At 35.9% G+C, this 11,563-nt stretch overlaps 1 protein-coding gene across 1 annotated transcript; it reads right to left on the bottom strand.

Annotated features, from left to right (window-relative positions):
• Positions 1-2,127: 2,127 nt before the first annotated feature.
• On the bottom strand, positions 2,128-5,538 carry IAPP (islet amyloid polypeptide). Its single transcript, XM_074901322.1, has 3 exons — positions 5,434-5,538; positions 4,931-5,027; positions 2,128-2,376 (listed from the first exon to the last, which is right to left on the bottom strand). Exons 2-3 carry the CDS (start codon positions 5,008-5,010, stop codon positions 2,187-2,189), a joined length of 270 nt encoding a protein of 89 aa, XP_074757423.1. The 5' UTR covers positions 5,011-5,027; positions 5,434-5,538; the 3' UTR covers positions 2,128-2,186.
• Positions 5,539-11,563: the final 6,025 nt, after the last annotated feature.

The raw sequence follows: 11,563 nt of genomic DNA, 5'->3' as shown, positions 1-11,563 counted from the left end.
TTTGTTGGTTTGGTTTTTTTTTTTAGGTTGAACTGTTCATACCAACTGCAGGTGGGATTCTTGTCACCTAACTGTAGTTATACTGAAGGTAAGTGCCCATTTTCAGCTAATTGTCTAGACACTCTATCATCATCGAAGAAATACAGGCACTTCAAGAGTGTGGTTCAACCCATCCTAAAATAGATAGCTGGGATGAATTGGAAGTAGCTGTCTTTCTCCACCAAGTATCAGAAGAGAACTGACAACTGGTTAGACAACAAAGCAGCTACAGATAGGTGAGATGGTCCCCCTCTGAGCTACTGATCTACCAGTCTCTGTTGTTTCACTGCTCTGGGAGATGACTAACATTTTTCAGTATTTGCCATATAGGGGAAACATGTTAAATAGATGTTAGTATCAAATCCACCAGGTTCAGGAGTACATAAGGCATAAAATAATGTATATGGTTCCACTAAACCTGTGCATAGACAGTCTGTGCTTTGTTTTGATTTGTCAAAGTGTAGCTTAAAGAGCAAAAGCTGATTCATAAAGCACTGTACATATTTCAGATTGGGATCAGCCTAGAAATCAGCATCCACCCACAGTGAAGACTCCACTTGGTTACTCTTCTGTAAAAACATCAGAGTGACATTTCAGACCTATCCTGTCACTTTCTTGTTTCTTTTCTGAAAAGTAAATATTCTAGCTGAAAAACAAATTAAGCATACAATGACTGTATAATGTATTTCAAAAGTAACTTGAATGGAAAGCATTTCGAGCTGGCAGAAGTATTAGACAGGTTTAATACAATATCAATGGTTTTCTCAATAAAGTTCAGAATAAATATCCATTAGAACACTAATGAAGTTGAAACTTTTCTCAAAAAAAAAAAAAAAAGGCAATCAGTAACATTTTTACAGCAGGAATTCTGTGCAGTATTTTTTATTCCCATGCATTATTTGTGAAATGAAGGGAATATGCCATTTAACATTAAATTTAGCAAAACTGTTTACATTTTGAGGCATACTTTATAACAGAAACAAATCAAAGACAATTATTAAGATTTCATTTCCTTCTCCAGAACTAAGCTTCTGCTGAATGTTTTTCATAATTGGATGGTAATGTTTCTCAGAGGATATTGAACTCCTCAGTGAGTAAATGATGGACTAAACAACCATTCCATTATCTCTATGGAAGTTTTCTTAACAGTTCAAAGGAACAAACAAGTTTATTAAGCCTGCACTGATACTGGGCTGAGGTAGGAGAAAACAACACTGTTAAATTTCCATTACTGTCTGCCCATGTCTAAAATAGTTTTCTCTTATATTGGTAGTAATATAAGTATGCCGGTAAGCAATTTTACCCTGTTTCTATGATATGTTTTGATGCTTTAACTGCTCATTGTTTTTTTTCCCTTCTTTTGTAACTCTAACTCAAGGAAAAGAATATCCACAGACAGGTGTTTCTGCTAGCCTGTTAACTGAGTTTTCTTTTATTCATATTTAAAAGCATGTATGCTCATTATGCTTACATTTTACTGATACCATCTTAAAGTAAGAATTGTAAATTTTAAAATCTCATGCTCAGTACATACAGAAATCTGTGCTGCAAGACCACTTCTACTTGCTTAATGCACATTAAGGTGGAAAGAGACCAGTCAGTTAACTGATATAATCATATGCACAGTGCAGCCATCATGTCTCATCTAGTTGTTCCTTCAGTTATGCAAAACGTGACACTGTAGATGTTTCAAACCCAGGAGATTCTTCTGTTTTACTTTCATTAGGATCTAACTTCTGTTAGCATTCTGATTTTTGTTGGTCTTTTAATTAAGATGATTTCCTTCTCTTACTGAACAGTGGCTATAAAGACATAAATGTTATGGTTATATTATTCATCCTTTTAACAATAATAATAAAAAACCCTGTTGCAATTACTTTTCCATTTATTATTGTGAGATATATATATTTATTATTTTTTTTTTACAATAGAATTTGACAAGCAGATTTCTGGAGTTCTTAATGGAGTTGAAACAAAATGATGAACATATATCACACCACCACCCCCCACCACCCCAAAAAAACCCTCAAAACAAAACAAAACCAAGGCACTGTTAAGACTGTACGAGTAATAAATGACCAAGAAGTTATTGGTACATTAAAAACCAAACTCCTAATGAGAACTGTATCAGTAGTCATTTTAACACCCTAAAGCTGTGCATTGTGTTGAGGTTCTCTGCTTAAAAGCCCAGCTGTGTCCCTCTTTCCGTATGTATTGGACCCCACATTTGTAGGTGAATAAATTGCTCCAATGTTGTTGCTGGAACGCACTAAAAAGTCAGCCAAGCGTTGTGTCACACATGTAGCAGTATTGCATTTCCGTTTCTCCAGACGGTGACTACTAAGGTGAAACAAAAAGAGCTATGGTTAAGTCAAATGATGAACAATCAAGTGTGCCACTTCTAAAAGGCATTTGAGCTGTGCTGATGTGGGAGTTCTTTTAATATGTGCACAAGTACGGGAACATTACAATCTTCCTACCACCTACTTTGTGCCTGAGAAAAATCTTGTGGTGTATGTTATTATCGGTTTTAATGATGGGTGTTATCTAAATGCAAAGACCTTAACAGTCGTATGTAATTTTTACTGAAATTCTGCATAGCAGTTTATGACATCTAGAAAACCTGTAATGATAGTATAGTTAAACCAGTAAGTGAAAATAATGACTAAATGTTTACCTTTAAGCTAAACTTCTAAACCTATTTGGAGCTCTTGCTGATATTATAAGGATTACTAACATAATGAAAATCACTAACATTTATTTAGTTTTCTTGTTCCCACAGAATCATATCCTGCTCTCACTGAAGTGAACAGTAATCTTCCAGTCCTCATCAAGTGGATTGAGCCCAACACTCTTTCTCCCAACTGCACCACATACTGTGAGAGGTGGCAGGTGTTGCCGACTTCAACACCACTTAAGATTTAACTCTGTCTAAACAGATTTCTTTTCTACTGAAAAGCTGCCAAATCTCTGTTGAAACACGAGCAACGTGAAAGTGCTGTTGTGGTAGGAGATAATAATTTGCTGAATGAGACTTTAAAGAGTGTCCATGGAAGAATCCATATCTAAAAATAACATTTTACAGTCTGAACCAACAGACCATTTACAGAACTCCGTGTAGAACTTATGTAGCATGAGATATATATGTATTTTTAATCACAATAGAACTGTTAGTTTGGGTTTTCAAATTTGTTTCTGAGACCGCTATGTTGTTCTGTCAGACAGAAATGCTTGCTGAGATTGCTTTTTGAGTTATTGTTAATTTTCTTGGTCTTCTTCGTGTTGAGGTAGCATAAGACATACAGCAGTTTGCAGCAAAAATTTACTATGAAGAGTGATAATTTACCAGTTTCAAACTCAGAGCAATTACCAGTGAGTTTCTTTTCCTATTGATAACATCTGTTATCAAACAGATATATTTAGATAACAGAAATCTGTTATCTAAAATTTCATCTATTCCTTTAAAAGTTATTTGTATTGCTCTAAGAATCCAGATAGAATAGCAATTGTGGGATAAATGTCTGTATTATAGTGGCAAATAGACAGCAATTTCTAAGCAATTAATATTTTAAATATGTAATTGTATTTAAAGAAAATGGTTGTATAGGGCTTGATATAACTTCTCTTAGATTTCCTTTAATTGAATATGTGCTTCAATGAGACAGTTCACTCAGTAAGAGATTGTATACCAAGGCCCCAGAAAAGCAGTTAAGGCACACCATATTCACAAAGGTGATTCCTTGTGTTTGAGTATTACAATTGTTATTGTTTTTTAAATAGCTGTAAAAATGTGGGAACTTAGTCTCCATTATCAAAATAATTTGGAAGATAACCAAATTGTCATGTAATAATGATTTTTTAAAAAGAAATAATTCTAAGAGAAAGGAACAAGCAACTATACAGACACATGTATTTACTGAATCTATTCATAACAGAATTGTCATTGAAAGAAATTCACTCAAAATCCTGATGAATGTACAATAGTTTGGTGCTGTTTACCTTCTAGTAAAAATTCAAAATATTTTTTGATATGCTATTTTAGTCATTAAAAAGTTACCCGAAATTGGATTTATGGACTTATAAACATGAATGTATTTCAGACAAGTTAAATTCTATCAGTCAATTGCCTCTTTTCCTTCTTTCCATGATTAAACTGATATTTAATGAAATATTACTTACAGGAAACTGTTATATTCTAAAATAATTACATTCTAGCAGAGCATTGGTGTTACAAAGAAAGGTATATTTTCTTTTTTTCCCCTCAGGCTTGGAAATGCAACAAATTTAAAAAAGAAGGCCCTTTCAAAATACACCTTTCTTCTCAAGGTAATCTAGTATTTGTAGCTTTTTAAATTTATGAAAGTGTTATAATCGTAAAGTGATTAAATGATCTGAAACTTTAATTTCTGGATTTGACTTTCTACCCTGAATGATCTGACCTTTATGCTTACAGAAGGGCTCTATTTATGAGGAGAAGGATACTTTAAGCTCTTTTTGAGAGTAAAAAACAGACACTTAAGAGTCTCAGGTAACAGATACCACTGGCACAAAGTTTACTTCATAATTTAATCCTAGTTGATATGATTAGATGAAACAAGGAAAATCAGTACCTTTTTGTCTTTGCTGCCGGTTGTTCTGGCATTTCCTCACTAAGTACTGAGAGTTTATTCCGTGACATTTCTGGCAATATCCATCCTTGTCTCTTGGAAGTACCATCAGACAGATCATCAGCCAAAGAAAAAAATCTTTAAACAACAATAAAATACCCTGTGAAATTGAATAGCTCTATTTTTGCCCATAGTATTTGAGATGTGAAAGCAAAAGAAATTAATGCAATAATCTGAACACATTTTCCCCTGAAAAGAAATAAATATGATTATTTATTACTCACTTCTCAATAGGTGTAGCATCCAAGCAGCTCAGAGTGACAGAAAGTGCAATGAAGAAAACTGACAGCTTTAGGTTGCACATCTTTGCTTCCAAACTTTCTGAAAAGAATAATGATTCAACACTGAAAGCAAACCCCAATACTCTTCAGCATATCCTATTACTAATGCCCATTCTGTCCTAAATCAACAGCAGGTAGTCTTTTTCACAGGCTAGAGTGAAAAAATGATCCCCATAAATTTAGTGACAGAATGCAGTTTCAGATGGATAGCTCTCAACAGTAAATGTTCATTTTCCATCTTGAAGTTTCAGTTCTTTCCCTTATCTCTGGTTTGCATTCCTCAACATGTCCCAGTCCAAATTCTGGTCCCAGCTGCAATTTACCTTGAAGTTATCTTAGCCTTTTCCTGAAAAATGCTGTTGATTAATAATGAGAAATATTGTGCTTTCTTGAAAGCACATCTGTTGCACTGCGTCTTAAGTAAGAAAAAAAGGGAAATTGTTTACCTTTTAGTGGTCAGGGAGTAAACTGAAGAAGGATGCCTGTGTTAGCAAGAAGGGTGCATTCAACAATTCCACGCTTGCATCTAGCTCTGGAGTATCCCTTTTCCCGGTTCCTTGCTGACAAGTAATATGACTCTTATATACCCTTCACACCTTTCTCAGCTCTGACATCAGGCAGCACAGACAGACTGTCATTAATTCCCATCCCTATAGATAGAAAGTACCCCAGAGAGGAGCAGAGGCAGATAAGTCATTATTACATTAGTACATCAGTAAATATTAACCTGGTATATGCAGGATGCTGTCATGAAGATACTGTAATAGCATATTGCACATCAGAACTGTAGCCTCAGTTTTACAGTTCTGATAAGATGCTGAGGTAATATTCTCTGTGGGTGTTTTCAAGGGCTAAATAAGGTAACAAAAGTTATAAAGAAGTCCAGAGTAATCAAAGGATCAGACCACCAGTAATTGAAATATGAGAAAACAGATATCTTGGAAAAGTTAAAGTTGTGGAGGTTTGTTGTAGAATTATATAATGATCAAACCAGAAAAAAATATTTGAAGGGATAAAAGCTGTATGAGGAATAAGAAAAGAGTGAAAATCATTTAAATTGACAGGGTGATCATTCAGGGCAATGGTAGAAATCATGCACGTTTTCCAGTAAAGTATAAATATGAATGAAAATTCTGTCATTATTGTAAAATCTTATGTTTCACTAAAACTGTTAGATTCTTTGTCATGCGTGAAAATTGTGTCAATTAATATTCTTAAGAAGGCAAAGACTAAGGTTAAAAAGCTAGGAAATGCCAGAATAAAGGCTGCCTGTACAAATTTATTTCTCTAGTGTACACAGAGTATAGTTCACTATAAAATTTTACAGCTTTTAATAGACTAAATTCAGTCTTAATAAATTACCTGATTGCAGATTTCTAAGGATACTGATTAGAAATATTTTTTTCCTGATTTCAGTGGGAATTAGGCAAATTACTTTTTTTTTTTTTTTTTTTTTTTCTTCTCATGTTTCATTAGTTGTCTTTAGGTGTCCAAATGCCTTTGGAAAACAGGTCTTTCAATTATTTATGGAGGTTAAGATGCTGGCACAAAAGTTGAAGCAAAGTTTTCTGTGATAAGAAGTTACCATATCCATCTTCCATATCTCCAGAGAACATGAATTAATTTATAACTGCTTCAATGCCAAGTACATTGCCTTAACTGGAAGTCCCTTCTTTGCTGGTTTAGTCTGTAACACCAGATTTTCACTGAAATGACTAAAGTTTCAGTGTTGGTTTTGTTCAGGCATCTGTACTACTTGGGTTGAATACAGAAGGAATATTTAGTTGGGATAGTAGCTTCTTAACCCAGTACAACAGCTAGTCTGCAAACAAGATTCTAGCAAGTGACAATTTTTCTTTTTTTCTTCTTTCTTTTTTTTTTTTTAAAAAAAAGGATGCTGCTTCTGGATATTTTTCGCTCTGATTTTAATTATATGATTACGCTCTTTTTCCCCAGGTTTCTGTCATCTTCCCCTGGATGGACAGTGCCAGTGTAAGAGAAGTAAGTATGCTGTCGTTTTATCTTAACCATCATGATATATTCTGTGCAACATCTGAAACAAGTTTATCTCTTCAAAGAGTCTTCTGTTGTTATTTTCATGGTAGCATTTGACTACAATGAAATAACATTCTGGTGTTATTTTCACTGTAGCAATTTCACTCCTCTGAAATGAAGACATGATTAGACCCATTTCACAGAGATAGAATTGTCCTTTAAAAAGAGTTATGTAAATAATCTGGCTGGAAATTTACACCAGCCTATATTCACTGATTGAATATTGAACTTGAAAATGCCTTGGTGCACTTCTTCCAGGGTGGGAAGAGATCCGGGTCCCGCAGACAGTCAGTAGTAGTGTGTGTGCTCAGCTCTTGTGAAAAGGCAAGCTAATGTTTCAACTCCTGAAATGCAATGGATAGATCTGATGCAGTTTGAAACTAAGATTTTAAAAGATTGGACTGATTATTCAGAATCTGTTATGTTTTAAGGCATCTAAGTGAATGATTGTTGTGTTAAGCTTGAAGAAAAGTGAAACAGGATTTTCAAAGAAATACTGGTCCCAAATCCTAATTCCAGCTGTCCTGCAAGTGGCCTTGAGGCGCCTCTAATTCTTTGAGGGAAGAAGAGAAGGTCTGATTCTTGAGTGCGTTGTAGAAATGAAACTGGTCTCATGATGTCCCAGGACCATTGCCTGCCTCCACTTTGGCAGAGTCAGCAAGAAGTCTATCCATATATTAGTCAGATGTAACGTTAACAAAATTAAGGTGTTATGGCTTCTGTTACAAGTTCTCTTAAGCAGAGTAGTGTTTTCCCACACAAACAGGAGTGGAATATGAAATCGCGGAATCTCTTTGACAGCAGAACTAATCATAACTCAAATTTCAAGAACCTGACATGAAGTACTGTGCAGGTAGCACTATTCAATGAAGTGGTTAGAAAACTATTTTTATCACTGACAAAGTTCTGTTAGCTTCATCTTAGGAAAAAAAAAAAATACCATGCATAACAAATGTTATCAGCCTAAGGAAAAAATCAAGTATTCTCAGTAAAGAAACCCATGACCAATTCTATCCTGGGTGGTTATATGGTCATTTTACATATTTATACTGGTGGTTAAGTCTGTATGAAAAGATTTGTCTGGTGTGCCTATATGAGGGTTAGGGGACATCAGGGCTGAGGTTTACACAGAATCCAGAAGATATGGTATGCCAATGGCCCAGTTCCTTCTGGAAACTATCTATATAAATGTCTTGAGTTGCAGGATGGTGAACAGTACAGATGCTCTGCACTGTAATGTACTGGCAGCAGAGGAACAGGGAACCAGTCTCATCTCAAGTGTCTGCTGCTTTTATATACAGGGGAGTGGGATATATATGCCTAAATGTGAGCTAAATAGACCATTCTAGTGCCTGTTTCTAATACAGAAGTCTAAAATAACTCTGGTGATTTGTGCCTGTTTCTCCTTTTTGACTATGAAAACAGCCTTGGGTGACTTGCTCAGATATAGATGTTTACACTGCAAGTGTCTAAATGTATGTGAAATAAATTCCATCAGGGGTGCTTTAACTCTCTTATGTGCTCAGTTCCCAATATTTGTCTCCCTCTCTCATATTTACCTTTTTCTTAGGCCATTCTTGACATCTGCTGGACAGCTGTTTCCTGCTTTTAATGGCTGCTTTTCAATTTCTGAGTTCCACATTTGCTTAATAACATTAATAACACACATTAAGACTTTTGGTAATGGATGTATCTTTGCCATTTGTGAGAGTGACAAAAAGCCATATTACTTGTTGCATGCTCTTTACCAGATGCTGTTCTGCAGTGTAAGGTAAAGGTCTCCAGTAAATTACATTGTTGCTCAGTTACCAGGAAGTGTAAGTGTGTGAATAACTCATGGTTTAGTTTTCCTGTTATATCAAAACAGAAAAGGAAGAGCTTTAGGCATTAACCTGAAATAAGCATTTTTATTTTTTTTTAAATAAATCAGAACTCATAACAGCAGCAGCATTAATAATTTTCAGTGTAAATATTACCAGTAATGAAACAGAATTGTGCATGTGTCACTGCTTATAGATGTTATATGAGTTAGGGAGAATGTTTCATGTGATCTGACAAAATTGTTTCATTGTTATAACAATTTTATTAGCCTTTGATTCCTGTTAAATAAGTCTGAATCAAGCTTCGAAACAAAACTAAAATATAAAAAAAAAGGTTTTGTTGATAGTGTCAGCACCTCTGAAAAAGTCTAAGTGCCTTGAGTTCACATGGCCAAATCTGAAATTAGAGTAGTAAATCAGATGCCTCAACATAGTTTTCTGCTATCATTTTAGATGTCCTTGGCTGTATAAGACTGCCATACATGAACCTGGTAGTAGGACACTCGTAGCAACTGAAGACTGGGTAGAACATCAGAGTGAGTCTAAAATTACACTAGACACCTATGATTAGGAACCTGGATTGTTCCCTAAATTTTTAGATTTGGATGCCAAAGTTTGAAAATTTTGGCTATAATACTCTCTTCCCAATATTTCTTGCTTGGTACTATGTTGATGAATACTACAATGCCTGCATTTTCTGGCGTGTGCAGTTGTAATTTGCTACTGGTAATACTTAGGCTATGTGGATGCTTTGTTCAAATACTCCTGTTTGATGTGGGGCATTTAAGCACTGATAAAAAGTCAAAGAGCTCTTGTTGATCCCCAACTGATGTTAAGCCTGTGGAAGAAATGTGGAAGAAGCAGCAAAAGAAGTAATAGGAGAAAAGTTAATTTCTCCCCTAGTGGAAAAAATGGGTTATTCAGAAGTGAAGGGTGGCCATTCATGGAATTGACTAGCAAAATGGAAAGAAGTAATTTGGATAGTTAACAATATCTTAAATCTGACTTTTATGATGTATTATGCTACTCAGCTCACAACATTGACAGAATAATGATGTAGCCTCAAAGGGCTAATGATAGCTCTGAGAATGAGCAGAGTTTGTGTGAAATCAGTTCCTATAGCTGGGGATCTCCCAAGCAAGAGAAATAAACCTCATATTTATATCAAAAAAGTTAGAACTGACAGCACAGTGATTGATAAGTTATAGTTCCTAACGCCATTCCTTATAGAGAGTTAATTGCACGGCTTCTACAGGCTTGCATCTGTGGTAGTTTAGGCCCTGCTGGGACTGGAGACCACGTTGCCATTGTCCCTCCCCCACCCTCAGCTGGTCAGGGTTGGAAGTTAAGCACAAACCCCGGTGTTGAAATAAGGAAAGATTTAATACAACAGTGTAATAAAACAATCTGAACAACAACAATAGCAATAACAACAACAATAAACAGTAATAACAGTAAACAAGACAAAAGATATACAGAGAAATACCGCAGTGAACAGCCTGCCGCGCGTGCTTCCCACAACCATAGCCACAAAGGAAAGCTTCCCGCGCTGCCACGCCAGACCTGACCTCAGCATGGTATGAATAACCCACCTGGAGATCCCTTCCCCCTGCTTGGGAGAAACTTAACCCTATCCTAGCTGGACCAGGACAGCATCCAAGAATCTGAATACAACAGAGGGTTTAAATTCTTGATTTTCTTTTTCTCTGTTTCTTCTGCAACCTGCTTCCAGAAGTATAAGCAGAACTCTCCTTTGATTATCAATGTCACAAGGGCTCTAGACATTGCTAATGGTAAATAAGTAATAGGAAGTAGTACTACTGTTCTTCCTTTCTGGTAACCTAAGCCATCCATTGCTTCCTGCTATGATCATTCTCTGAAGTCACTGTCTATAAGGCATCGTTTGTAAAAAGGTATTCAGCTTTCAAATATATTGCTGTAGTGTATACCTACCACTACTACAATAATGTAGTCCTATAACACATGGACTCATATGTATACTTCAAAACAGAACAAATAATTTTGCTAAATTAAAGGCTATGGTGCTTACTGGAGAATCTCCTTACAGAGTCAGTGCACTGTAAATTTGCATCCTGGCTCACTGCATAGGTCTCTCCTTATGCAATAGTCCAGAGTGACTATATTGCTAGCCAATGTGCAGAATGAGGTCTCCCTGAATGCTCCTGTAAGGGGAAAAAGGAGATTAAGGATATAGGTATGTCTAGAAGTGCTGTTTCTGATTTACTAAGTGTAACTGTGAGAACTCTACACCCTATCTTCCCCACCCCAGCATCTTTTAAAGGGCATAGATGTCTGTAGAAGATAGTGAGACCAGGAACCATGCTCCATGCTCCCCAGATTCATATCAGTGGAAGTGAATTGTTAGTAAGTACAGAGAAAACGGAACCATTCACCAGCAAGAGAAACTGCTGGTTTTCAAAATAAATCTACACAGAATCATGTCAGCTCTCCCTACATGATCCAGTGCATAAGTTTTAACTAAGTTTTCTTTTAAACTATCTCACTTTCAATAATCAGACATTCCCCCCCCCCCCTGCCCCCCCCAACCTGCTGCAAGAGAATGACAATCTGGCTTTGTCTTGAAGCACTCTGAGTCTTTTAGATGATGCTGTCTTGACAGCTCTGCTATTAATAGTGGCATTTTCTCTGCTGTTTAAAAAGGAGAGTTATGCTGAGATGA

Source organism: Athene noctua, chromosome 3 (assembly GCF_965140245.1).
Source record: "Athene noctua chromosome 3, bAthNoc1.hap1.1, whole genome shotgun sequence".
Classification (NCBI taxonomy): domain Eukaryota; kingdom Metazoa; phylum Chordata; class Aves; order Strigiformes; family Strigidae; genus Athene; species Athene noctua.
The sequence above is the reverse complement of the archived record's forward strand: the minus strand, read 5'-3'. Positions and strand labels throughout refer to the sequence as shown.